This window comes from Artemia sp. Qi Xiang Cuo, chromosome 5 (assembly GCF_049724085.1).
Source record: "Artemia sp. Qi Xiang Cuo chromosome 5, ASM4972408v1, whole genome shotgun sequence".
Lineage (NCBI taxonomy): Eukaryota > Metazoa > Arthropoda > Branchiopoda > Anostraca > Artemiidae > Artemia > Artemia sp. Qi Xiang Cuo.
The window spans coordinates 80,662,379-80,690,143 of NC_142798.1; the positions used below are offsets into that span (position 1 = coordinate 80,662,379).

Sequence of the window (27,765 nt, forward strand, 5' to 3'; positions counted from 1 at the left end):
ATCCGGAACAGCTTGAGCTTGGGGTTGCCATTGTCAGCAGTAAAATACTAAACTTTCTGTAGCTAAATTACGAAATTTCCTGTAGATACAATTAGTAAGATTGACTAAGTTTCTCAACCAATATGTCTTTTCTAGGGTTATAATGGATGAATCTACATCCACTGCACCAAAAACAGTGGAAGATGGGTAGTCTACAATTATGAAGAAACTACGTTTACGCCCAATTTCATTGGCTCAAGCTGTGAATTTTGTTCTTTGTCCAGATGATACTTCTGACCTGGAAGACCTGCCATGCTAAGATGAAGACCCATCTCATCCACAGTATTTTCCTTCTGATAAATTTTTAGAATAACTGCTCAAATCTTATATATAAACCGGCCGAATTGAGGCCAACGACTGTGAAAGTCAGGATGAGTCTCAAGCTAATGGAGGTGAAGAAACCCGACCACAACAAGCCTCAAGTGTTCCTTCTTCCAAACCAATGAGACGACGAGACATTGCTTGGAGGAAAGTAGATTTTATCCCACCAGACACTCTGTGGAAAGATCAGCTTCAAGGCGACCAAGAAATGAGCGGCAAGAACCCATTCGCATATGTCAGGTTGTTTTTCGATAAAGAAGTAGTAAGCCACATACGCGATCAGACGAATATATATGCAATTCAGAAAGATGGCAAGCAGTTAGGCGTTTCTTCCGCTGACATTGAGCGTTTCCCCTCCTCAACGCCTCGCTCTTTACGCTGAAGTTTGACTTTCTCACAACTCTTATTTTTTTAAACAATAAAAAGCTTTAGCATAGAGCGAGGCGTTGAGGAGGGGACAGCCCCTTTCATGTACGGAATAATTTCTGTTCATTTTAAGTTTTAACGTCATTCCTTACTTTCAGTTAAAAAAACTTGTTTTATTCATTTAATCACTCAAAAAGGGCACAAAAACTTTTGATTTCCAATCAAATTAGCCCTCTCCTGGTCTTCTAGAATCACTTTAAGAGTATGATTCTCTGATATGCTGAACGTGTCGGTGGGATTTTCATTAAGACTGCGAGACCTTTTGGGGACGTTTCCCCTCTTTTTCGAAAACTAGGCACATTTTCTCAGGTTCGTAATTTTTGATAGGTAACATTAAACTTAATGAGCTTCATATATTTGGAATCAGCATAAAAAATTTATTCTTTTTATGTATCCGGTATTACCAAAACTGTTTTTTAGTCTTGGTTACTATTGACCCGCATGGCTCCTGACTTACAGTTCCTTACCACGAACGTTTTGATTAAATAAGACTAACACAAAATCTATAACAAGCGTCATCGCTAGGGGGACAGAGGATCATAAAAATTTTAACTAAAAAAAAATTATTAAAATACAGAAAAGCTTTTTTTGAAGCCGTCACTCTTTACCAGGACAAGTCCCAGAAAAAAAAGATGCATCACTGATATGTAGTATAAATATGGCTTACTTCGGTTTCCAAAGGGAAGAGAGGGTTGGAAACCAGTTATTGATTATTCCAACGATGCAATTTTCATTTCAATTCTCCATCATTTTTGAGGGGTAATGCAGAAATGACACCAAAAAAGCAATTTTTGTGAAAAAAATAACTTTTTAGTTTAGAGCTGTCAAGTCGAGTTTATAGAAAGCACGGAGATTTAAGCATTAGCTTTCAAATGAACCCACAAACAGCTCTCTTAGATCACTCAAGGCCCCACAAACACTGCGGGGGGGGGGCAGAGGCTAAAATATACTTTAACGGATTTTTCGAGGAGAGGGGCTGAAAACCTCCCATCGAGGATTTTCAGACATGGGAACTTCAATGATATACTTTTAATCTCAATGTACCATTTTCAAGGGTTTCGGAGCTCTTTTTCAAAACTCGCACAAATTTGCTCTCGTCATTAGTTTTTACTTTTAAGTTTAACGTGGACGATAATTACCATTCCTAAATCCATGTGAAATGCGATTCTTTTAAATTTGAACATATGCTTAAAAATATATTTTCAATTTTCGCTTGCTATGGACTGTGGTCAGCTCTTTACCAGGTTGCAGCTAGTGTTGTAGCAGCTATGATAACAGCTATTGCTGCCGCCATGACTTGGCTTATACCAAACTTGCAGTATGGAATATTAATTGTCCAGTAATTAATTTCATGCCACGTTAACTAACCAAGAATATAGTCCTAGGCTTAATATTTTCATCGATGACTCTGTGGTGGAGACCCCCGTGATGTATAATATGATTGATTATCCAAATCAAAATATCTTTGAACTCTTTTCACAATTTTGAGCGCTAGCCGAGCCACATAATTTGAATGAGGAAATATCCAGGAATTCAAGAAAACTTAGGACTTTGGGGGCTGGGCCCCCAAGGCCTTCTCTTGCGTACATCTCTGCCCGGCATTGCCCAAAACTTCCAAAAATTGTCCTATATTTTCATAGAGACTGTTTCGGACTGATCTTTAGCTTAGGAGAATTGCCCTCTCCAGATTTCTTCTGGTTTCCGTCACTCTAAAAAACCGATATGTCTGTTATGATGACAGCCTAGGTTAGAGGCGCACACAGAAATTCATTTCGAGATTCGGAGGGTGAATTAGTGAACAAAGCATAATGACTTTAGAATCATTGAAAAATATATGAATATTTAACGGTGATGTCAATTTCTTTATCAAGAAATTGACATCAATAACAATACCCAGATTTGATAGCCTGTAAGGGACTAAACACAATACAACAAAAATAATTCAATTGAAGTAAAGACAAAAGAAGGAAAAAGAAAATAAAAAAGTTAACCTGACGAAAGGAGCTTGACTTACTCAAACACACTGCAAGCCACCACCACCCCCGCTAAAAAGGAAATACTCAACACATTACCAAGATTCTAAGGGTTGACCTAACTCCTGTCTCCCCTTCCCCCCGTTCCTGAGTCGTGCGTGATAATAAAACATACACGTATAAATTCCTCTCCCTTCTTTCTCATTCCATTTCCAATTTACCGGTTTATTCAAGAAGAGGTGAATTCTGAAAAAGGAGAGAATCCCCAATAAAAGTATGATTAGATCATCGTTTTTAACGCACAGAGCTTCAACGAGCCATAGAAAATACCAAGACTAAAAAGGTGGGAGGAAGATTGTCAGAGAAATGGCAGGAATGATAAGTTTTATTGCCGCAGTAGTTGCCATAAATTCTTTTAACGAGAACAAAATCTGTATAATTTTGCAATATGGTGAAACCACTTAGAAACTATGCTGCATTGAAATTAGATATTCATCACTAAATATTACTGTATCAAATTTTGAGCCGATATCATGGGAATTATGCTTAATCTCTTTTCCACTTGCGGAAGGGGATACCTGCTTCATCTCTGTGCGGGCCAGCATATGAATATAAACTTTCAGTTTAAACTCAAAATATTTCTACAATAGTAGGGGAGCATACACCCCCTCAACATCCATATTACACACGCAATCCAAAAACATTCTTCCAAAAAGAAAAAAAAAATAAAGAATAATCCATATTAATCTGAAGGACCTTGCACACAAATTTTGACCCAAAAGCCACTCACAGAGTAACCTAGCTGTTCAGTTTGTACGGACTATTAGTGTTGGGCGATATCTTGATTATTGAATATATCGATAAACCGATATTTTTACTTTCGATATTCGATATATCGATATTTAGGATCAGTTTTTTGCTATCTCATGGATTTGCCGCAGTAACGCAAATGGTAAATAAAGGGTATTTTGTATAACTTTTTTTTCAAAATTCAAATGATATAAAATCAAACAATAAAAATAAACTTCGATTACATAAAAGAATATAATAAAAACCCAGATTTGGAATTATTAAGGCTCAGGAAAAGAGAAAAATAAGCTACTGGCTATTCAAAAACATCAGCATGTCAATGTTTTCCCCTAAGAGTCGGTTCCGCCGTTCACTTATTACCTGAACAGCCATGGAAAACATTCTTTTAGAAGCAACACGTGTAGCGGGCACAGACATGAATTTCATTGCAACTTCGTACAGGTATTTTTGGGACCCCATAGCACGAGACTTCCACCACTTGAGTGGACAAGTTTCTCTTGAAACTATTGGCTCTCTATTGAAAGTTTGCAGAGCCATGATATATTCGGCTGCTGTCGAAGCATGTCCTGCCTGGGATGCCAAATGGACACTTTTAGTGGCTTTTGGCCACTTTTTCACTCTGAGGGATACCGGGACACTATTGGGTCAAAAAAGACCAGCTTTTTGAAAAAAAGGACACTTTTTGGACATTTTCCAAATCAAAACCAAATGTCTTTATTTTCTTCTTTTTTTATAATACGACTGCTTTTAATTTGTACTTTACTTTTAAGCTTTGGTAACGTCTTCGGAATTTTTCTTAGATATTTTTTGCGCCCTGCGCGAACACCATTTATCAACCGAATAGGACCTAAAGTCTTAACCAATGTGGTATGCTAGAACTATCGAATTCATCTTTTTCTTCTATCTTACAGTTGACGTTTGTCATCAAGTCGGTCAACTTCAAGGACCCACCTACTGCTGGTGGGAAAGTCACCAAGGCCGCTGAGAAGGCTGGAAAGAAGAAGTGAATGGCCATTCCCTGCTGGCGCGTTCCGCGTAAATCCCTGTGGCATGTAGCCGTGTGCATATGGCTATTATTACACTGCTGTTATAGAAAGAAAGGAGTTTCACAGAAAAGCTGTGTTGCAGCTCGATTTTATTTATAGCCCCTAGCCAATGTTTCTGTTTTATATCCTGTACTTTCAGCTGTGATTTTTTGTTAAACGCTGGTTGCCAGTTTCTATCGAGTATAACTCAAGCGAGTTCATTTCAACCGGCCTTGTCTTCTCACTTTTTCAGTTCTCGAAAACGTCATTTTTGCTCAGGGCTACTTCTGAATGTTCAGAAAATGGCAAGATAGAGGGGCTGTTAAACAATTCTAACCAATTAACCAACCAGTCAACTGAGTGGTTAAGGTAATTAAAATCTTTTGTTGAACTTCAATACCATGTAGGTGAAGTGAGATTTTTTATCGTTGCAGATGTACGGACCTTGTCGCAACCAAAGATCCTTAATTCCTACTGAAGAAGAATGACTTGTATCTTTTTTATATGGCTTAAGAAAACGCAGAAGTGAAAATGAATCTCTATGATTGGTTCTTTACTTTTCGACTAAGTAGGTAGCGGTATCGATAATCGATACAAAATTTCGCTCTGTTGACATTATCATGACGATTTTTTTCTGCCATCTCTTCAAATTGAACTAGCACTTAACTTAATCTATGGGTAACTTTAATGTCAAAGCTGGAAGTACCTGCAGAATTTATGCAGGTAACATACTGCGAGGTAGCAGAGCAAAGAACGACGAATTTCACAGGTTTTTTGGCACTTTTTTCACAGGTTTTAAAAATTATTAGTGGCCACCCTGTATATTGGCTTATTTTCTAGAGGGACAATAAAGTGTCTCTTTTGGCTAATTTGGACACTTTTGTCTCTAAAAGTTTTGGCAACCCTGGTCCTGCATTGACTATAAGGACTTCATTGACTGAACCCCACAAACTGGCTTGATTCTGATATGACTACATCGCAGGGACTGCGATGGTACTTGTATCTTCTGATCGAGATTCAGCAGCCATCAAGGCCAAATCTATCTCGTTTGCAATTTTGCTCTCAACTTGTAGAAGATCATCAGGTGAAATATACATTTTCTTGAAACGGGGGTCAAGATATGTGGCAATTGCGACGGGTGTCATTAGACCAAGGCCAATAATCCTACAATGTATTTTATTCAGCAAAGTGTTTCGAAGCTCATCAGCCGCATCTGAGAATCCACCAAAATCTACCTGAACAAGGTGGTGTCTCAAAATCTTATACAAAGGCAGTACTTTCAAGATGGGGGGAAAGCTTTCAGAGGAGAGCTCAAAAGTTGCCTCTTCAAAGGGTGTAAGCACCGTCATCACGTTTAAAATTACATCCCACTCACTATCAGTGAGTATGAGGTCCACTTTACCGAGAAGCGCAAGCGAACTTGCTACCGAATCTTTCAAATCTTGTAGCCTACGCAACATAGTGAGAAGCGAATTCCATCTACTGGTTACATCAGGTTTTAGTTTTTTGGTGCAAATACCGTCAATAGAGATTTGAACCTGGCACAACTTGTCCGTAGCTACAACACTACGTCTGAAAAAGCTGACTATATTTCTAGCCTTTTTGACGAGAGGCAACAATACAGCAGTATCATTAATAGCACCCCCACAATCAAATTTAGAGTATGTGCGAAGCACGAAACATGTGTCCATCCTGTACCTACTTGGGATGCAGCATCCTTTACGGCTCAAACTAAATTTGCTCCATGATCAGTTACTACTGCAACAACCTTCTCCTTTTATCCCCCACTCAGTGGCGATTTTCATAAGCTGGGCCTTAATTAATAGCATATATATATATATATATATATATATATATATATATATATATAGTTACTATATATTTATACATGTTATACGTGTATAGCTATAATAACGCCAGATTACTTTATCGTGACCTATCTGTAACAGATAGCTCCTTTTACTTGACAAAATTTTCCACACTAAAAAAGTGCACACTGTCTGATCGGCTAGTTTAGCTTTGATAACATCGAAAAACCAAACTTTTCATTATAACATCATTTGTTATGAACTTTTCATTCTCAGTTGGTTCATTTCAGTTCATTTCATCTCAGTTCATTCTTAGTATACACGTATCTGACTTGGGAGCCGGAAGTGAATTCTTGCGAAAAAGATGCCAGGGTAAGATGTAAGATAAGGATAAATAAAATGAATTATAGGAGAAAGAATTCAAACCTGTAAAGAATCTCGAAGATGTATGCTGAAAATTTGCAGAATTTTCATGTGGTGGATTTTCCGCGGGGAATATAGGGGGTTAGAGACCCCTAAAAAAAATATCGGTTTCGATATTCGATATTTGGTCCGATATATCAATATCAAATATCCCCCAACACTACGGACTACGTTTATGCTTGAGAACAAATACGCCAACGCGCAAAGATACTGCCTCTGAAACTGGGAGGCAGCACAAATAGATTTTTGATAGTTTAAGACCAGTTGGCCACCTCAGAATCCTCGCTCAACATCATTATGGCCTTTGTCTGTCTAAAATCATGGTTTTGGGGCATAAAATGGTAGAAAATGGCACTTTACCGTGTCGTGGTCTCCTTTGTTGTTTACGAGTGGCGCTAGAACTTTGAATTTCCCTTTGAATGATCCCTCTCTATATATATTCTAAACTGACGGTTCTATGTGATCACCTCTGGTAAAATAAAACCTTAAAAACGAAATACATGTAGGCCTGCCGGGAAAATGTCGAAATTCTGGAAAAACGGAAAATTCCGTACTTTTGGATTTAGGGATTTAGACCTGATATAGTATCCTATACATGTTGAACTTTTTAAGTCTCATCGACCCCCTCCCCTCTCAAAAAGCATACAAATTTTCTTATCCTATCATCTTTTGATGGGTATATTTGAACTTAATAAATTTACATACTTGGAATCAGCCCTAAAAGCGGTTGTTTTTTTTTATGCAGGAATAATAACATTGTTATAAAACTTCCTTTTATGAAGGTTCCAGTTTCTTTCGGAAAAAGGTCACTCCTTGCATGTCACTCATGCTCATAACCATGAACCGTCAAGCAAGCATGAACTGTCAAGCAAGAACTTGTTCAAATCAGATTGGCATTAGACGGCTATAAATGGACTGAATCTTTTATCGGCAAACCGTCTTGCACCAGATACTTTTTTCTAACAGATCGTGGCAACAAACTGTAAGTAAGGAGCAGCTTCACCTAATAGTAACAGAAACTCTAAAAAACGGAATTTTGATAACAATTAATACATCAAAAAATTGGCTTTTCATGCAGTGGAGTAATTTCGTCAAAATCCTGGGGGGAGACAAAGCTGGAGCCTATTTTCCCAAATCAAATGAAAATGACAGTGAAAACTCAAAAACAAGCCATATAGTACCATAAAGGTAAAGATATACAATAGAAAACTGGCCCGTTTCTGTGAATGCTTGAATTATGCAGGCTTAGTTTGACAGGATTTTTGAAGAAACTAAATTTCAGCTGGGGTGGGCAAACTAGGGTCTAGGGCGAGAACTAGGGTCTGGGGGGGCAAGCCAAGATGTGGGAAGGGCAGTTGCCTCCCTGCCCCATAGAAAATAACGCCCCTGTTTTCACGCTGATTCCAAATATATAAAATTCATTAACTTTAATGTTACAGCGAAAATTTGCCTGATTTTCAAAAAAGAGGGTAATTCCCAAAAAGTTAGGCGCTTTCAATGAAAATCAAACCATCAGATTCAGAATATCAGATAGCCCTGCTGTAGAAGTTTCAAAATCCTATCTACAAAATGTGGATCTTTTTATTTTTGCCATAAGAAGGATCATGGATACGTGTTCATTTTTTTTCAGAAGTGATCGTATCGAACCAGTGGTCTTGGAAGATCGAGAGAGGAGACATTCGAACGGAAATTAAAAGTTCTAGTGCCCTTTTTAAGTGACCCAAAAGATTGGAAGGCAACCAGTACCCTCCTCTGCTCCTTTTTCCCCAATGATATCCGACCCGAATTTTCAGATAGCCACTTGATTCAGCATAGTTGAAAGGTCCAATAACAGGTTCATGAAAGGGCTGATATGACACCCACAGCCCCCGGGGAAAAGACTGTAATTTACGCAATGTGTCCATTGTTTACAAATAGTATTTGTTATAGTGAAATATACGGAAATTATTTTAGGAAATTTTCGGGGTGGGGGGGTCAGCGGAGTTCTGCATGGGAGGGGGTAATGAAATTATTTGAAAAACTACTGCTACTATTCATTTCAAAAGTCTCCTTTTTTACACACTCCCAGAAGTTCCAATTTTCCCCTAGATCTTTCCTTGCGACATTCTCCCACCCCATTCGGGGACGACCTACTTTTCGATTGGCCCTTGATGGCTGGTAGACAAGGACGATCTTTGGCAATCTGTCATTCTTCATCCGCGGAGAGTGTTCTAGCCATCTCAAACTTTGCCTCATTATAGCCCTAGAAAGGGGGATTGAACTATACTTTACGTACAGCTTACTGTTTGAGACACGGTCAGTCAGTGGAGTACCCAAAACAATACGTAGGAAATTTCTCTGGAAAACATCTAGCAAATACTCCTCCGTCTTTGGGAGTGCCCACACTTAGGAACCACACCTGACCACTGTTATTACTAAAGCTTCCAATGTTCTGATCTTGGTTCGCAGACTATCTTTCTATTCCCCCAAATTATTTTTCAACTGAGAAAAAACGCCCTGTGCCTTGGCCATTCTACTTTTAACATCTTCACTGCTCCCACCGTCTTTAATAATAATTAAATAAAAAAAACAAGTTTTTTTAACTGAAAGTAAGGAACGACGTTAAAACTTAAAACGAACAGAAATTATTCCGTATATGAAGGGGGCTGTCCCCTCCTCAACGCCTCGCTCTTTACGCTAAATTTTTTTTATTGTTTAAAAAAATAGAGTTGTGAGAAAGTCAAACTTTAGCGTAAAGAGCGAGGCGTTGAGGAGGGGACAGCCCCTTTCACATACGGAATAATTTCTGTACATTTTAAGTTTTAATGCCGTTCCTTACTTTCAGTTAAAAAAACTTGTTTTTTTTTATTTAATTTTTTAAATTTTTTTAATTAATTAAGGTTTTTATTTTGGCTCAACGTACATTAATAATTAAAAAAAAATTTGCATATTATATTTGGTTAAATGGCTTTCTCAAAACTTGTTTAATTTTATTTACGAACGTTTTTATTAGTAATAAATATACGTAACTTAGAATTAACTTACGTAATGACCTTCTATATTCATAAATTTTTAACACGTATATTAGGGGGTTCGCCCCCTAGTCAATACCCTGCTCATTAAACTATATTTAAATTTTTTTTTAAAGTTCTTTAAAAATGACCTCTTAATCACAATCAGTTGATCAGTTGAAAAAATTGTTTTTTTTTATTTAATTACTGATCTTTTTCTTTAATAATGCTGGGAAATCCGGCGCCCCCGTCATAGCAATGTCCCTTCCCCCATGAAAACTTCCTTCATGGAAAGATCCTTCCATATAGCCCCCGACACTCTCCTTCCCCCACCTACCAGAAAAAATCTCCTCTGAAAAAGTCTGTATACTTCCCAATAACCAATACTATATGTTAACATTGAGTAAAGTTCATAACTTTCAGCCCTCCCCCTGGGGACTTTGGGGGATCAAGTCATCCTAAAAGACATTTTTATCATATTCTTAACCATGTTGAACAAAATGGCTATCTCACAATTTTGAGCGGGTGACTTTCGAAAAAAAATGAGCGTGGGAGGGGGCCTTGTTGCCCTCAATTTTTTTGTTCAATTGAAAAGCGAATTAGAACTTTTAATTTCCGTTCAATTGAGCCCTCCCACGATATTCTAGGACCACTGGGTCTATACGAACACCCCTGGGAAAAAAAAAACAACAAAAAAACAAAAAAAAAAAAAAACAAATAAAAACGCATCCGTGATCTTTCTTATGGCAAAAAATGCAAAATTCCAAATTTTTGTAGATAGGAGCTTGAAACCTCTACAGGAGGGTTCTCTGATACGCTGAATATGATGGTGTGATTTTCATTAAGGTTCTATAACTTTTAGGGGTCTTTCCCCCTTTTTTTGAAAATCAGCCAAATTTTCTCAGGCGCGTAACTTTTGATGGGTAGCTCTAAACTTGATGAAAGTTATATATTTGAAATCAGCATTGAAATCTGATTCTTTTGATATATCTATTGGTATCAAAAACCCGTTTTCTAGAGTTTCGGTTACCATTGAGCCGGGTCGCTCCTTACTTACAGTTCGTTACCACGAACTGTTTGATACTACTCAGATAAATGAAGCTGTCCGCTTGATTGTTGTTCTAGTTACCCAATATCACCTCTTCACCTTCATTTATTCCCAGTCTTGGCGACTTAATCTTCTTAACATTAGTTTTCAAACCAATTTTTGCACCCTGAACTCTCAAAACATCCAGAAGTTGATTCATTCTAATAACATTTTCATGTAGGATGCTCAAACCATCAGCATAGCCTAAGTCTAGGAGAGTTTTACTTCCCCAATTGATTCCGTGTTCTCCCAGTGACTTTGCTGTGTTCCTTAGGACCAAGTCCATCTGAATGATCCATATAAATGGAGATAGAACGTAACCCTGCTTAGCTCCTGATTTAATACAATACCAGCTACCAACCTCATTTCCTACCTTAACCACAGCAATGTTATTTTCGTACACTTTACTCCCGCAACCCTGCTTAACTTCTGATTTAATACGAAACCACATACTAACTTCATTTCCTACCTTAACCACAGCAGTGTTATTATCGTACATAGCATTAAAAACTTTAATGTATTTATCTAGTATCAAACAGTTCGTGGTAACGAATAAGGAGCGACCCGGCTCAATGGTAACCGAAACTCTAAAACACGGAATTTTGATACCAATAGATACATCAAAAGAATCAGATTTTAATTCTGATTTCAAATATATAAGTTTCATCAAGTTTGATCCTACTTATCAAAAGTTACGCGCCTGAGAAAATTTGGCTGATTTTCGAAAAAAGGGGGAAAGACCCCCTAAAATTTATAGAACCTTAATGAAAATCACACCATCGTATTCAACGTATCAGAGAACCCTACTGTAGAGGTTTCAAGCTCCTATCTAAAAAATGTGAAATTTTTCATTTTTTGCCCGAAGAAAGATCGTGAATGCGTGTTTTTTTTTGTTTTTTTTTTTCAGGGGTTTTAGTATCGACCCAGTGGTACTAGAATATCGTGGGAGGGCTCATTGGAACGGAAATTAAAAGTTCTAGTGCCCTTTTTAAGTGACCAAAAAAAATGGACGGCAACTAGGCCCCCTCCCACGCTCATTGTTTTCCCAAGGTCACTTGATAAAAATTTTTAGATAACCATTTTTTTCAGCATGTAAAACAATATTATAAGTATGTCTTTAAGGATGACTTAATCCCCCGACGTCCCCAAGAGGACGGCTGAAATTTTTGAACTTTACCTAATGTTAACATATAGTATTGGTTATTGGGAAGTATACAGTACAGACGTTTTCAGGGGAGATTTTTACTGGTAGTGGGGGGGGGGGGTCGGGCAGGGACGTACGCAAGGGAGGGGGCCTCCGGGCCTGGGCCCCCCCGAAATCTCACGATTTTTTTTCATTTTCCCATAATTTTCAGATTTTTCTCACAGAATAATGGGTTTGAAGGATTTGGCCCCCCCCCCCCGAAAAAAAATCCGGCGTACGTGGCTGGGGGCGGGGGGTATGTAGGAGGATCTTTGCAGGAAGGAAGTTTTAATGGGGGAAGGGACAATGATATGAAGGGGACGCCGGACTTCCCAGCATTATCTAAAAAAAGATCAGAAATTAAATATAAAAAAAAACAAGTTTTTCAACTGCAACAGCAGCAACACATTTTTTAAACAATTTCTATTTCTCACAACACATTTTCTCACAACTCTATTTTTTTAAACAATAAAAAACTTTAGCGTAAAGAGCGAGGCGTTGAGGAGGGGACAGCCCCTTTCATATACGGAATAATTTCTGTTCGTTTTAAGTTTTAACGTCGTTCCTTACTTTCAGTTAAAAAAACTTGTTTTTTTTATTTAATACTATACAAGGATGGGACCTTTGCTAAAGCTCTTCTATCGGCTGAATGAAACGCTTGCTCATAATCAACAAAATGGAGGACTAAAAGGAAACGATAAATCAAACACTTCTCAATTATTAACCTAAGACTGAGAATTTGGTCAACACATCCTCTACCCTTCCAGAATCCACACTATTCTTCTCCATATTCGATACCATAAGGAATCAATCTTTCTCGTCCATTACAAGCGTTTTTAGTTTGTGTAGCCAAACTATTTAGAATGTATTGGGCGGTCTTGCCATAACTTGAAGAGCTAGGATAAGCGATCCGAATAAACGGCAGAAAACTAAAAGCCGATATTTACTTTCCCTGAAATCTTAGAAAAACTTTGTAACGTTTCTTGTTTTGTGCTGGTGATAGATATATTTGGTTTTGAAGAAACTTATATCATTAGGAAGCGTAAATTGTTTTTCCGATGAAACGGAGCACAATTTTCTTTTCGAATTCAGAAAAGGGTTGTCCCTAAGAACGTTCTGGTATGCCTGCTAGGAAAATACCAAAAAAAAAATACCGAAAAAGATATGTCATCTGATAAATTTGACAGCTCTTCGAATTTTCTGTGGTACCACCCGCTTTGATTGAAAACGCTGCCGACACAATTCCATTGTCTTTTCAATTAAAATTTTATAATCAAATCACAAATTGTCAATAGGTTCCAATGATAAGTAGTCCCCTGGGAGAATTCGCTAATGGACGCTTTGCCTTTGAGACAGTCAGCCCACGTAGAGACTCACAAAATGATGTTTAATGTATCGAATTTTCTTAAAACTTCATCTACACCATCTCTAAGTCTCAAACTATCATCATACTAAGTAATTTGTTTCCTACAGAAACCAAGCTAATGCTTCTATAATTACCACACTCACTCTTATCACCTTTCTCATGGGGGGGGGTAATTAGAGTTTTCCTAAAATCACTAGGTACTTCCTTTTTTTTTTAAATGATATTCATAATCTTCAGTAGCTTATCTGTAACCTCAAACCACCATACTTAAATAAAACTCATTTACCACACTATAAGCAGCTGGGGTCTTATTATTGATTGATCCTTTTATTACTGTCATTAATTCTTCCTCGCAAAATAAATCTCCCTTCACTTCCGAAGTGTCACAAACTTTTTCATTCTTTTCTATATCTTTTCTTGTAACTTTACCAGATTTAGCACATTCTCTAAATATTCTGCTTATCTTTCTTTAACTCTTTCCTCGCGTAAAGAGCGAGGGAAGGGGCAGCCCCCCCCCCCCCCATGTACAGAATAATTTCTGTTCGTTTTAAGTTTTAATGCTGATACTTAATTTCAGTTGAAAAAAAAACTGCTTTATTTTATTATAGAAAAAAAACGAAATTGTTTTTGCCAAAAAGCTTGTAACAAGGTCGTTTAGGCCCCATCATAAGAGAAGGACGAAAAAAGTTTACATTTAGGGAGCGAGCAATCGACGACATTAATGTATAGGCGATAGCAGAGAATGGGGGAGGGGCGGGACATTTGTGCGAATATTGAAAAAAAATTAGTTCAAAGTAAAGGCAATATCAATAGTGACTGCCTTGTATGTACTACAATTCTAATGGTGTGATGTGCAGCTGTACCACCACTGCCACTACTCCTACCATGACTATGACTTCAATACCAACTACCACTACTACTACTCCTGCCTCTATCTTTGAACATTGTCACAAGAGGAAATAACTTGGCGTCAAGAAACTATCCATTTAGACTCATTTTAGGCTTGTTTAGATTGTATTGTCGAAGAAGAAACATGGTATTAGGTTAACAGCTCCAAAGATATTTCCAGAGTAACTTGAGTCATTAATCAGAGTATCCAAGGACCAGAATAAAAAAACTCGTGGAAAAGTGAACAGATTGTGCAATAAAAAATAAACAAATGGCCTTGTACTTTTTGAAGAAGTAATTTTGTAATATATACTGCGATTACAGCCCAAACGTTTTAATTCATTTCAGTATCAAACAGTTCGTGGTAACGAACTGCAAGTAAGGAGCGACTCGGCTGAATAGTAAACGAAACTCTAAGAAACAGAATCTTAATGTCAATAGATACATCAAAATAATTAGCTGATTATGCTGATTCCAAATATATAAGATCCAGGTTTAGTGATACCAACAAAAGTTACGACCCTGAGAAAATTTAACTCATTTTTGAAATAGGGATACAACCCCTAAAATTCAAGGAATCTTAATGAAAATCACGCCATCATATTCAGAGAACCCTACTGTAGAAGTTTCAAACTCTTATCTCAAAAATGTGGAATTTTGCTATTTTTGCAAGAAGACAGATCACGGATGCGTGTTTATTGTTTTTTTTTCCCCGAGGGGGAATCATATTGAAATAGTGGCCCTAGAAGACCGGGAGAGGGTGCATTCAAACGGAAATTAAAAGTTCTAGCGCCCTTTTTAAGTGACCGAAAAGACTGGAGGCAACTGGGCCCCCTCCCACGCCCATTTTGACAAAGAGTTTAACTCTTTGTCACAACTCTACTTTTAAAACAATAAAAACTTTAGCTTAAAGAGTGAGCCATTGAGGAGGGGAGGGGGGCAGCCCCTTTCATATACGGAAAAATTTCTGTTCGTTTTAAGTTTTAATGTTGCTCCTTACTTTCAGTTAATTTTATTTCTTAATTTAATAAGTAATAGGTTCAGAGTTTTGTATACAAAAACTGCAAAAACTTCAGTAGGAGATTGAGCGATTTTTTCTGTGAAATGTATGCTACTTGGGGAAGGGATACATATTAAGATCAAAATATGTCAAAGGATTATATAGGAAGTTCACCCCCCCCCCCACATCCTTTTTTGTGACAAAAATCCAAACGAACATATCCTTGGGTATAAAGGATAAAAACTAAACCTAACAACCCCTTGACCATCTGAAACCATATCTCTGTGGGGTATACAAAAGTACAAGGCTCCTTGTACTTTTTTTCTATGTAGCTATGTAAACAGACCCAATGAAAGTCCTTTCACCTCAAAGGGATGGTCTGTATCACAGCTATTTCGGGGGATATGGGCACTCCAGGGACCAATAGATCATCTTCTTTAAGATGTTAATAAAAAATTTTAAGATTATTGATTCTGCTAGATGGGGGAGGGGAATGGTGATTAATAACAGCCCAATTTATATTTTTGCACCCTGGTAATGTTGCTTTGAAATCTTGTAATCACCTGCAGAAGATAGACAATCAAACAAAATACCCTCAGTATTTGCATCAGACTGATGGCAATAAAGGCATCAAGGAGAGTAATTTAGCCAGTAAAAAAATTGACATTAATTACTAGAAAATATCCGGGTTTCAGTCAGCTATAAATCAAGGACAAGTTCCGAGACTGGTGCTCAGTCCTGGTGTCGCTGGTTATTTGGTTTGAACAGGGGTCAATGGGGGAACTCTGCAAGCTCAGCCAGGGTCGATCCAGCTTGACATGGATACTTGAAGAAATCTGGGGAGGGTAAAGAGAAATAGTGTGCGAAAGCACAGGATGGCTGGCCCTCCGCCCCCCTTTGCACTTCCTGGCTGTAGGGCCATGAAACCGAGATGAACACTGTATGACGGCAAGTATGTATGACGGCACTAGACCCTTAAGGTCCAAACTGGTGGTGCTGATCACCGTTTCGTGGCCCTTCAGCCAGGAAGTGCAATGGGGACTGGGGGCTAGCCATCCTGTGCTTTCGCACACCCTTCCTGCTTACCTTCCTCAAATTACTCCAGGTACCCATTTAGAGCTGGGTCAACTCTGGCTAAGCTTACAGAATCACACCACTGACCCGCGTCCAAAACCAAATAACTGGCCACGCCAGGGATCGAACCCTTGCCCCTTGGACAAAGAATTCTCAACCCGGCGCACGTCCACTTAGCCAGGACGGCTTTAGATGAGCACTACTGGCAGGGATTATAAAAAACCAATGCTGTGTTCTTTACGCTTTTTTTGTACATGAGACTGTTATTGAGAAGATAACACTTGAGAAGGATGGGTTTTTGTACCTGTGTTTTAAAGCACCCCTTCCATCATTTCACTTCAAAGGAGGATCTGACTGTGGGATATCTGTTGCAGTACTTGCAAGCAGATCAGCACTATCATTCCATTTAATTTCCCTGTGGCTACGGACGTGCTGGACATTCAGCTCAATTCTACTGCTCCTTAACTTACAAATAAGTTAAACGAATTGCCTTAAGATCTGAATCAAGGGCAGAAAAATGAACTGGATTCAACAGATGTGCAGACGACCAAAAGTCAGTCAAAAGCAGTTTATTGTTTGATGTCAGGTTATAATTTCAAATTTTTTAAAGTCATCTCAATTGCTTGGAGTTCTGCTGAAAGTATGAAATAATATTTATGCAGAGAATTAGAGCCAGGATTCCAGACAAAGCACCTGTACTTCTTGAGCCACCAGAATATAACTAAACATGGCCAGAGAAATGATCAGACTTCCAAGAAGCAGAGACTGCAATAGAGAAGGCTCATCTCGCAAGGTAAGCTTACAAAAGGGGTGCTCTCATATCAGCTATCTTTCCAGTTTGGAAAAGCTCATTGAAGACTTGCCAAAGCAGAAACAACATTAAAAGGTACAGAATCATCTCCTATTTTATGCTCAAACTACGTGTCTTTTACCATAGCATTGAATTTCAGAAGAATACCTATTACACTACACAGAGGCTCTATAATTCTGGAAACAAAAACCAGAGAGTTCTCCAAGTCTGACACAAAGATTGTATTTGTGTGTTCCTAAAATCAAACAGTTCGTGGTAACGAACTGTAAGTAAGGAGCGACCCGGCTCAATAGTAACCAAAACTCTAAAAAAAATGAATTTTGACACCAATAGATACATCAGAAGAATCAGATTTTTATGCTGATTTTCAATATATAAGTTTCATCAAGTTTAGTCTTACCCATCAAAAGTTATTTACCTGAGAAAATTTACCTTATTTTCGAAAAAAGGGGAAAACAACCCCTAAAAGTCACAGAACTCTAATGAAAATCACACCCAGTGGTCCTAGAATATCGTGAGAGGGCTCATTCGAACGAAAATTAAAGTTCTAGCGCCCTTTTTAAGTGACCAAAAAAATTGGAGGGCTTGGCCCCCTCCCAAGCTCATTTTTTTCCCGAAGTCACCCAATCAAAATTTCGAGATAGCCATTTTGTTCAGCATAGTCGAAAATCTAATTAATATGTCTTTGAAGATGACTTAATCACCCTAAGTTCCCGGGGGAAGGGCTGCAAATTATAAACTTTCCCCATTATTTACATATAGTATTTGTTATTGGGAAGTATGCAGGTGTTTTCAGAGGAATTTTTTCTAGTGGGGGGTTGGGGGTCGGAGTTGGGGTTACGGAGGAGGATCTTTCCATAGAGGATTTCAAGAGGGGAAGGGGCATGATCGTAACGGAAGTACCGTAAGGCCCAGCATTTTTTAAAAAACGATAAGAAATCGTTTAAAAAAACAAGTTTTTTTCATGTGAACGTATGAAGTAACATTATAGCTAAAAACAAAAATAAAACATTGCGCACATGAGGGAGTTCGCCCCCTAGCTAATACCTCGCTCTTTACGCTAAAGTTTTTTTAGTACTTTTAAAAGAGCTATCTATTCTAATTAACCGGCCTTTGTGATTCAGGAGTTTGTTGTTTTCATCAAAATTTAAACTTTATAGTAAAGAGTGAGGTATTGACAAGAGAGTAAACTCCGTAGTATACATAATAGAATCAGACGAATATAAAAATTCATTGCGTAGGTTAATTCGTAAGTTACATTACAACAATAGTTCGAGAAAGTCATTTGGCAAAAAAAGGAAAATTAATATGCAAATTTCGTTTTAATTATTCTTGTACGGAGAGCAAAATCAAAGCTGCATTAAGAAATTAACTAAAAAAAGCAAGTTTTTTTTAACCGAAAGTAAGGAGCGACATTAAAACTTAAAACTAACAGAAAAATTATTACGGATATGAAAGGGTCTTTCCCCTACTCAAGGCTTCGCTCTTTACGCTAAAGTTTTTTTATTGTTTTTAAAAATAAAGTTGTGAGACAGAGTCAAACTTTAGCGTAAAGAGCGAGGCGTTGAGGAGGGGACAGCCCCTTTCATATACGGAATAATTTCTGGTCGTCTTAAGTTTTAATGTCGCTCCTTACTTTCAGTTAACAAAAACTTGTTTTTTTAGTTTATGATATGAAAGACAGACTCTGCAACATAGCAAGGGACTTTAATATGAAGCTTACAAAAATTAGGCAGATCTTTTTTTTAATAAAACCCCTTTTTGATGCCACTAGTCTTTTAAGAAGAATAATTATTTTAAGTTTACCTTTATTAAGCAGGGAATATGTTCATGTCATTTCCAATTTGGATCTAATATAAGTCCAAGAATTTTTGCTGAATTCACTGATTGAATTGGGAGCAGTTTCTACATGAAGTTGTGGAAAGGATATATGATAATGTCTCCTAAAGACAACTGTGCTAATCTGGGATATTGCCATAGAGAGTCCAAAAAAATCAGAAAAAGCAGACACTGTATTGATGTCATGTTAGACATCACTGAATAACTACTATAATCTTTACAAGCTATCCTTATAATGAGGTGATCAACATATAGACTAAAAGATGTATTGAAGACACTCAGCATACTGGTTAAATAGCATAAGACTGAGGATGGTCCCTTGCAGTGGCACCAATTGGGGATACCCCCTCCCCGTATATTTAAAAAGATAGCTTTATTTGGTATGTTCATTGAAAATATCCTTTTATGTAGAATTTTCATGGGGGGGGATCACACATCTCCTTGATTTTGAAAAATACATTTGGCTCCCCATCCCCTATATTTTGTGAATTGACGCGACTTGCTTCTTGAGGTAAATCTCTAGTTGCAGACCAGGTATTTTTTATGTTTATTTACTTGGACCCGGATCAAACAATCCACTAATAAATTCTGGACCAACTTAATAAACACTTTAGGCAAATCAACTGTGTGAAATCTCCATAAGTCTAAGTGGAGAATGCTTTACCAAGGCTAGGGAGAACTAGCATGGCCCTTCTTGCAGCTAAAACTTGAGGAAAAGTTTTAGAAGCAAGTGTTTGAATTCTGTTTTAGAGGGGAGAATATATACAGTAGGACAAGTTATTGGGATAATATTATTACTACTAAAAATCACACAGAAGACCCTACTTTTTGTTTGTCCAATTCTAATGGCTTATTACAAATCCTTAAGTTATATTTTCAAATTATCCAGTTTATTTTGCAGCCATTTAATTCACTTATAAAATGATCGATTCTTTTTTAAGCAGTTAGGAATATATTTTAGAGATGAAATTCTGCCAAGATGTCCTCCTACAGAAGGGTTTAACCTTGGCTGAAGTCCTCTGAGGAGTAAAGCTGTTTGTGAGAAGGATTTTTTTAAAGGATTTTCTAGCTATTCTTTTGGCTGTTACTGCTTCCATAGACACTTCAGCCCACCATGAATTGAGAGATTTTATCACAGCAAAACAAAACTATTTGATGATTTAGGATAGATTAATTAGCTACCTAATAAGGTATTGGAATATATAGTAATTTTATTAGCAAAGTTCATTTTCATGAGCTTTTTTTTCTATTCCAAAAAATCTAAATATAAATTAAAGCATAGGGTGGTCATCAAATAAAAATTGTCCTTGAATAGTTATAAATATTCTATTGTCATGCTCAACAATGCCAATTTTGCTTGGAAGCAGGAAAAAAAGTTTTATTTTTTATTGCACTTGGTGACACAAGCATTTTTTTTTTAATCTTGTTATTTAACATTTTTAGTTTTTTGGTAAATATTTTAGAATATAAAAGTGATTTTTTTTTCATTGATCCTCCTAATGCAACAATGCATACTTTCATACTGACAAAGTATGGGTATATGATTTTTTTGAAGATCTGTTTGCTTAACAGAAAAAACTAGATAAAAAGGGTAAATTTAAGCCATTGCATATAACCTCTCCCCCTCCACCAAAGTCTTCACAAAATGGCATTCCTGAAAAAGCTAAATAATGAGAAAGAGGGACAATAAACAACGATGAAACCTTCACTTTCTTTTATAGGTACACATATGTCCAACTCTTGGGACAAAAGTTTCATTTTTATTTCTGGGGGTAGGGGTAAACAAAAGAAGCACAATTAAGTACATGTTTTTTTTTATAGAGGACAGGGTTCCTTTGCAACAATCTTAGGTGTCCTCCCCATCCATACAAGTATGCTTCCTATCCATAATATGATTTAGAAATGGTGAGCACTTGAAGACAATGAGCTATGTTCAAAAGTTTCCCAAATCCTCCTTTGTTATCTCACAGAACAGAGACAATTAGAAACAGCTTATCAGGAATTTCAATATTTTTAGTCCATTAGGTAGTAAATCATTGTGAGGGTATTTAAGATGACTATGGTGGGCATAGGATAACACAGCACAGAAGTATAGGTTATAAAAAAGAAGATATTCTTTTTCATAGGAGCTTTTAAGGGCAATTTTGGAGAGCAAGGTTTGATGAGATGCTGAACACTAGGAAACTTATCAAGAACTAAGTTCTACTAAGTTGTCCAAAAGGAGGAAAGAGAAAAGGTAGGATATCCGAAATAAGGATGAGGGATTGTTAAATAAAATTGTGAAGAATAGTTGAAGATGTCTTGGGTAGCAGCCAAAGTGATAGCATTAAATAGTGCAGAATGATGGAAGATCTTACATATATTCAGGTACCATAGCTAAATGCTGCATCAAATTAGCAGTAGTAGTAGAACAAACACTATTATATATGAAAATAACATACATACCTTGAATACTTGACAATGACTGTCCCAGTGAAGCCAGAATAAGAAAAAGATGTCTCAAGGAACACATATCCAATTTATTTTCTTTTAATCTGAAAACTTTGTATGCACTCACTGGACACAACACTGCTTCTCCAAGTTATTGATTTACATTAAAGAATGGTTCTACAGGAAACAACAGCTATACAAAAATTGTGCCATATCCAACAGCTTGGTCACTAAAAATATTCATAAATAAAGAATTTTACCTCCTTAAACCTACCATAATTTTAGATTGCTCAGAGAGTGGTATTGACTGATAGTTCTAAGCAAAAAAAAATATATTAAATGTCCACAAAATAGCCTTACATCACACCTTTGAGCAACAGAGGTTTATACTCTTTAAAAATAACACTGTCAAATAAAAAAAAAGGTTAAAAATGCACTTGATTGGCTAAAAATAAAAATGCTTGATGTGTTTATTTCAGCTGCTGGTGGATGACTAAAGAGCCTTGCAGTCATATTTCTACTAATTTACTGACTGTACCTTATCTAGTGTCTTCTTAAATGTACCAAGAGATGGTGCAGCAATGAATCTTAATTAATTATACTCCAAAGTTAACAGATCTGACTCCAAAGAAGCCATTGTATGTGTTTTGTTCTGAGACCAAACTGGCTATACATGACTGCAATCAAAACTAAAGAAACAAAACAAATAATTACAAAAAAGGCAAAACCAAAAAAGAGTATTTTCTGCCAGTGAATAAAATGAAAAGAGAAAGCAGATTTTTCTACTAAGACTTGCATTAAGCTGCCCACAGTGGACAAAAAATAACAAAAGGAAAGGAGTATGTCATAGAAAAAAACCAAAACTTCAGGAGTAAACAGTTCTGAATCAGAAAAGTAACTGGAAAACCAACAAATTCAAAAAGATCATTTTAAAGATTGAAAAGGATTAGGGTTGTTTTTTAGCACTAAGATCTTGCATCTTTCTGCAAAGATTATCGTTTTTTTAATCATCTTTGTTCTAAGATCTTACAGCTCACTGATGTTAGCAAAAACTGTGAAGAACACCACTGTTCTGCCATATACAACAATGATGAGAGAACTTTGATGATATACTCATCATTGTTCTCAGACTGCTGATCAGAGCAGAATGATGAGAGACGTTTGCATAAAAACAACAAAAGATGTAAGATCTAAGTTCAGAGATTTCACTTTTAAGCGTTTTCTGACAAAACATGTAAGATCTTATCACATTGATGAATGAAAAAATGACACTATTATTCAAAATTGGATGGGCATGAATTCTTTCCCAATCAATTGCTGTAGACTGTTCACTGGTTTGATCTGTATTAAGATGGATAACTGATCTTGCTTTAAAACTAGGAGGAATTTGAGCTGAATCTCTTTTTATTAAATTATCACTTTAAACAGATATTATTTGGGACATTTCATAAACCCTATTTATAATTAATAAAAAAGACTCAGATCACATTTATTTTCATTTTAAAACAAGATCAATCAGTTGCCTTAACACAAATCAAACCTGCAGATGGGCTGCAGTACCTACTAGGAAAACAATTCATGCCTCATCTTATTTTTGATTGGTCTTTGATTGGTTGGTTTGCTTTTCTCAGTCACTTTTCTATATTTATATATCTTTTTTCCATTCTTTTTTAAGTACTAAGGACAGATTAGCACAAGAGGGGTTGACAAGCAGAAAAAGGGGAGGGTCCTGTGGCAAGAGCCATGGAGGTACCTGCCGAGTTTACTCTTAAATTGCAGGGAAATGGTAGCAGGATCCTATGCTTCCCTTGTTTGGCCCTTATGAAAAATCCAAACTAGTTTCCTCCCCAACCCCCCTCCTTGGAAGAACATAAATTCAATACCATGGAGGAGAATCCATCAACTTGGAAGCCAGAAAGACACCAAATGATGGAGTCCAAGTGATTTCTAACAAAGAAGAAGAAAAGTACGGTTAGAAGCCAAAAGGAGTTCGTTTAGGATTCCAGGTGCTTTTTCTTAAGAAGAAGAAGACAAGTTTTGGCTGAAATATCTGCTTTGTCTTTTTCCTTTATTCACTTTACTATAAACTGCACTCATTGGCTTTGTTTCTTTCTTAATATTTTTTTTTTTATTGTTTTATGTCCCTACTCTAGGATGTGGCTTCCAGACAAACTTAGCATGCCATTTTATATAGCCTATTCATCTCCTTTAAGAGATTCGTTAATATCATATCTCTTGTTCTCATGAGCTATGGTTGGTGCTCTATGTGGTAAAAGACTCTTAGGGCTGCAAGCACTGGTGTCTGAGACTGCATGAGCTTGGTATCATTACATGAACATTCTTTAATCATCTGGTTATCCTTCTTGAATTGTGGTGAGGCTAAAATTTAGCCTCAATAATAAGTTAAAAAAATGATATAAACCAATAAAATAAGCCAACTTTTAAATAAATTTAGCATAGTCGAATTTTTATGATGAAATTCTATACACTTTTTATTTCTTAAGATATTAAACATTATTCCCCCTTTTCTTTATGCTAAACTTTGCTAAGCAATTTTCTAAAACGTAAGTAATTTACAAATTTAAAATTTGACTCACTTTTAGTAGGGGAAGAAAAACTTTTCTGTTTGTCTCTAATTTGTATTCAAGTTTGTTTTTTCATTATTACATTCAGTTTTGTTACAGAGATTTTATGAAATCATCTAGGAAAAAAATATCTTTTCATTTCCCATTCAGTGCTCTTTGTAAATATAGTAATCATCATGGGCGTCTGGAGAGGGGTGGCAGCGCCCCCCCCCCCTAGAACTTCAAATTTACACTAGATATGGTAGAAAAAGCAGTTGAAAAAAGGTAGGTGGTTAAAAAAGCAGTTGAAAAAGGTAGATGGTTGAAAAAGCTGAACAATAAACAGCTGGAATGACAGTTTAAAAGTCAAACAACAAGCAATTATCCATAATATCTTGGAAATTTTTAGCTCTAATCTAAGACAATTAATGCTTAAGCTTATTGATGATTACTTATTACTAAAGATTTCATAGGTATAACTCCAGCTCCCCCCCCCCCTTCATCACAGAATGAAGTAATCATTACAGTTTCAATTGCATCCCATCCCCCATCCCTCTCTCCTAATAGGGTCTGATATAGCTCTATGCTATATACAAAATTTGTTAGTCTGTTATATTGTAAAGCCAATAAAGTTAAATTGAAATCATCAACTCCAAATCAGCAAACTTTTGTATAAAGTTTAGGGCCATATTTGGCCTTATTAGAGAGCTTGGATTACAATTGTGATGGCAGTGATTATCTCATTTGGAAAGAACATTAGATAAAAAGTTTATCCTTTTTATACCTGATTTCTATTCTATACAGTAAACTGACCTTTGTTTCTAGAAAGCAATGTGTACTATTGTATAGTTGGATTTCTTTATAATTTTATTCATTTTCAGCTTTTTTTCTATTCAGTATGTTCAATCAAAGCAATGTGTAGTTGGCTCATTCTCCATGCATCTGTTATTGTCTCATCCATGGTTCAATCCAACCAACAAATTATTGAAAATGGTAAAATTTTAGGAATTGCAAAATGTGAACTTTTGTAATTACAAAATGTGAACTTTTTTCCTCAGAAAGAAAAAAATCTCTACTCCTCAGAAAGCTCTTATCTCTACTCCTTCCCTATTCTCAGGATTAAAAAAATTCCAGAGAAGGTTTTATACCTGTCTTAACTTCAGAAAAAATATGATTTCTTTGTATTTGGTTAGAGGTGACTTTCTTTGACTCCAAGGCTTTGAAAACATAATTCTAACAATTGGACTAGCCTAGGGTTTTAGAGAGGATGGGGTAAAGATAGATACTTCAGAAGATATTCCCTGAGCATAAGTTAGATTCCAGATCCAATCCTGGATATATTTGATGTGCCTAATGACATCTAAAGGAAACATGCTAATAAAATAAAAGTATCAATATTGTTTTGTTTTAGCTTTTCATATATCCTAGGTGTATATCTGGGACCATAGGGTATGGGCTGTGGGAGGGTATTGTCAGAAAAGCAATCATTTTATTTGAAAAGAGACAAAATAAGTAGCCTAGTGGTAATACTTTTATTTTATTAGCATCTTCCTTTAGATGTGGTCCACTGCTGGAAATTTACCTGCAAGTTTTACTTACCAAACTTAACTACTTTTCCAGATAGATTTCTCAAAAAGGGGATTGTTCAATTCACTAACTATTAAGATAGCTAAGAAACAGGTATACCATTAGAATCAGAATTTTAACCTGAAACTAAATATACATTCATTTCTGTCATATATTTACTTTACCAACACCCTACCCTCTCCCCGCCTAATGGTAAAACATATACCCTGAATTGTGTACACAACAAAATTTCAATTGATGGACAGTTGAATCAACTTGAAGAAAAGAGTGATATATAGAAAATTCAGGGGACTTATGTATTATAGTGACTACACTGTTGTTTTTTATCTGATTAAAACCAGTTTCTGTGTCTACATTTGGAGATAATTAGCTTGGTCTCAGTGAGATAAACTACTATGCAGGTATATTTTAATTAAATATTTGATATATAGAATTGGTTAGGTATTTCATATAATGTATTCTGGGCAGCCTGTTTACAATGATTCTCTGTTGTAGTTTCCATAATTTTGTTACAAAAGTATTATACTTTCATCATATTTTGGTAAAATTTAATAAGATTAACCTAACTTCACTTCTTGGGTGTGGCTGCTATAGCACATAAATAGCAAATTCAGTATAACATAATGAATTCAGGTTATATTTGAACACTAGGGGGGAGAATAAAAGAAAATTTGTGATAAAACTTAATACTATATTTGGATTCAGTGCAAAGTTCTGATTCTAAAGGTATATCTATTTCTTAGCTGTCTAAATGTGAATCATGAAACTCACCATAAAAAGCCTTTGGACTACAACTTTACATAGGCCTAAAAATTATGCTTATTAGCATTAGTGTAGTGTTAAGCCAACTCAAAAGGACTATACAAGAACCAACACTATACATATTCTGAAACAACTTTGAAAAATCCTAAGATACTTACTTGGTACTTATGTATTATACTGTTAACACTCAAATGCTTCAATTAAGTAGAACCAGTTTTTATGACTATGTATGAAATTCATTTAGTTTGTGATCTGTAATGATAGAAAATAGCATCTGACCATGGATGTTAAAAAGAAAATTTGGGTTTTGCCAAAGACTAAAAAAGAGGCAATTATATTTTTGAGGATAAGAAAGTGTTGTCACCATCTGAAATCATCCTTAGCAGAGTATATATGGCATGTGGCAGTGAGGTCAGAAGGCAGAGATGCTGCAGACACAATTAATGACAACAATATGTTTTGGGTGGCCTGTATTCTATAGGTTTATTCAGTAGTTTCCATAATTTTGCTAATAAAGTGTTACATTTTCATCAGATTTTGTGATATTTCATTAGAATTATGCATCAGAGAAACAGGTTTTACTTAAATGAAGCACTTGAGTGTTGGCAGGATAATATATGAGTACCTCTTACTTATATCATCCCTAAAAGCTCTTCATTTTACTTTATTCCTGCTCCCAAACCTGCAAATATATACTATGGCTGAAGTCATATAGGGTAGGCTATAGCCTAGTTCTTGTATTTTGCCATATGTTATTCTTTCTTCAAATAGACTTAATGGCAAAGAAGCAACATCAACTAAATCTAGAAATGGATAAAAACATGCAAAATAAATAATTTGTGATATATATGCACACTAGGGGGGGGGGGGATAAAAGAAAGTGATCTGCTTTTATGGATCATAGAAGTATTTTAGGATTTTTTTATGTTGTTTTCAGAATCTTATAGCCTAGGCTAGTGTTTCCTTTTGAGTAGGTGTAACTGTACACAAATAGGCATTTGCCTATTGAATGCAGGATTCCTCAAAGGAAGGTCTAAAAGGGAATGCCTAATAAAGATCAGAATAATAGAAGTCCCTGAACACACATTGCCTTGCTTATTCTCCCTTTGAATGCAGCTCAGCAAATTTTTTTGGCAATTATCCCATAAGTTTGAAAATTCTAGATAACCTTTGGGGATAACAGCAACAATGAGCAAGAAAGGGGTGGACATAGGAGCTTATAAAACATGTTTTGGGATGCATGCAAATATATAGCCCAAGTTATATATTTTTACCTTCATTACCTTAAATCACAGCTTGGAGTGAAATAAGGACTTTCGATCCTGTTGAATCACTCCTTATGATGACTGTTGTAGTTGG

General features: G+C 36.3%; 1 protein-coding gene across 1 annotated transcript in view; it reads right to left on the reverse strand.

Moving 5' to 3' along the window:
- Positions 1-27,765, reverse strand: part of fra (neogenin protein frazzled) — a 173,226-nt gene that overhangs the window by 143,064 nt on the left and 2,397 nt on the right. Inside the window, exon 2 of the mRNA XM_089089232.1 lies at positions 21,509-21,723. Coding sequence (XP_088945358.1) covers positions 21,509-21,575 — 67 coding nt within the window. The 5' untranslated portion in view covers positions 21,576-21,723. The remainder of the gene's footprint in view (positions 1-21,508; positions 21,724-27,765) is intronic.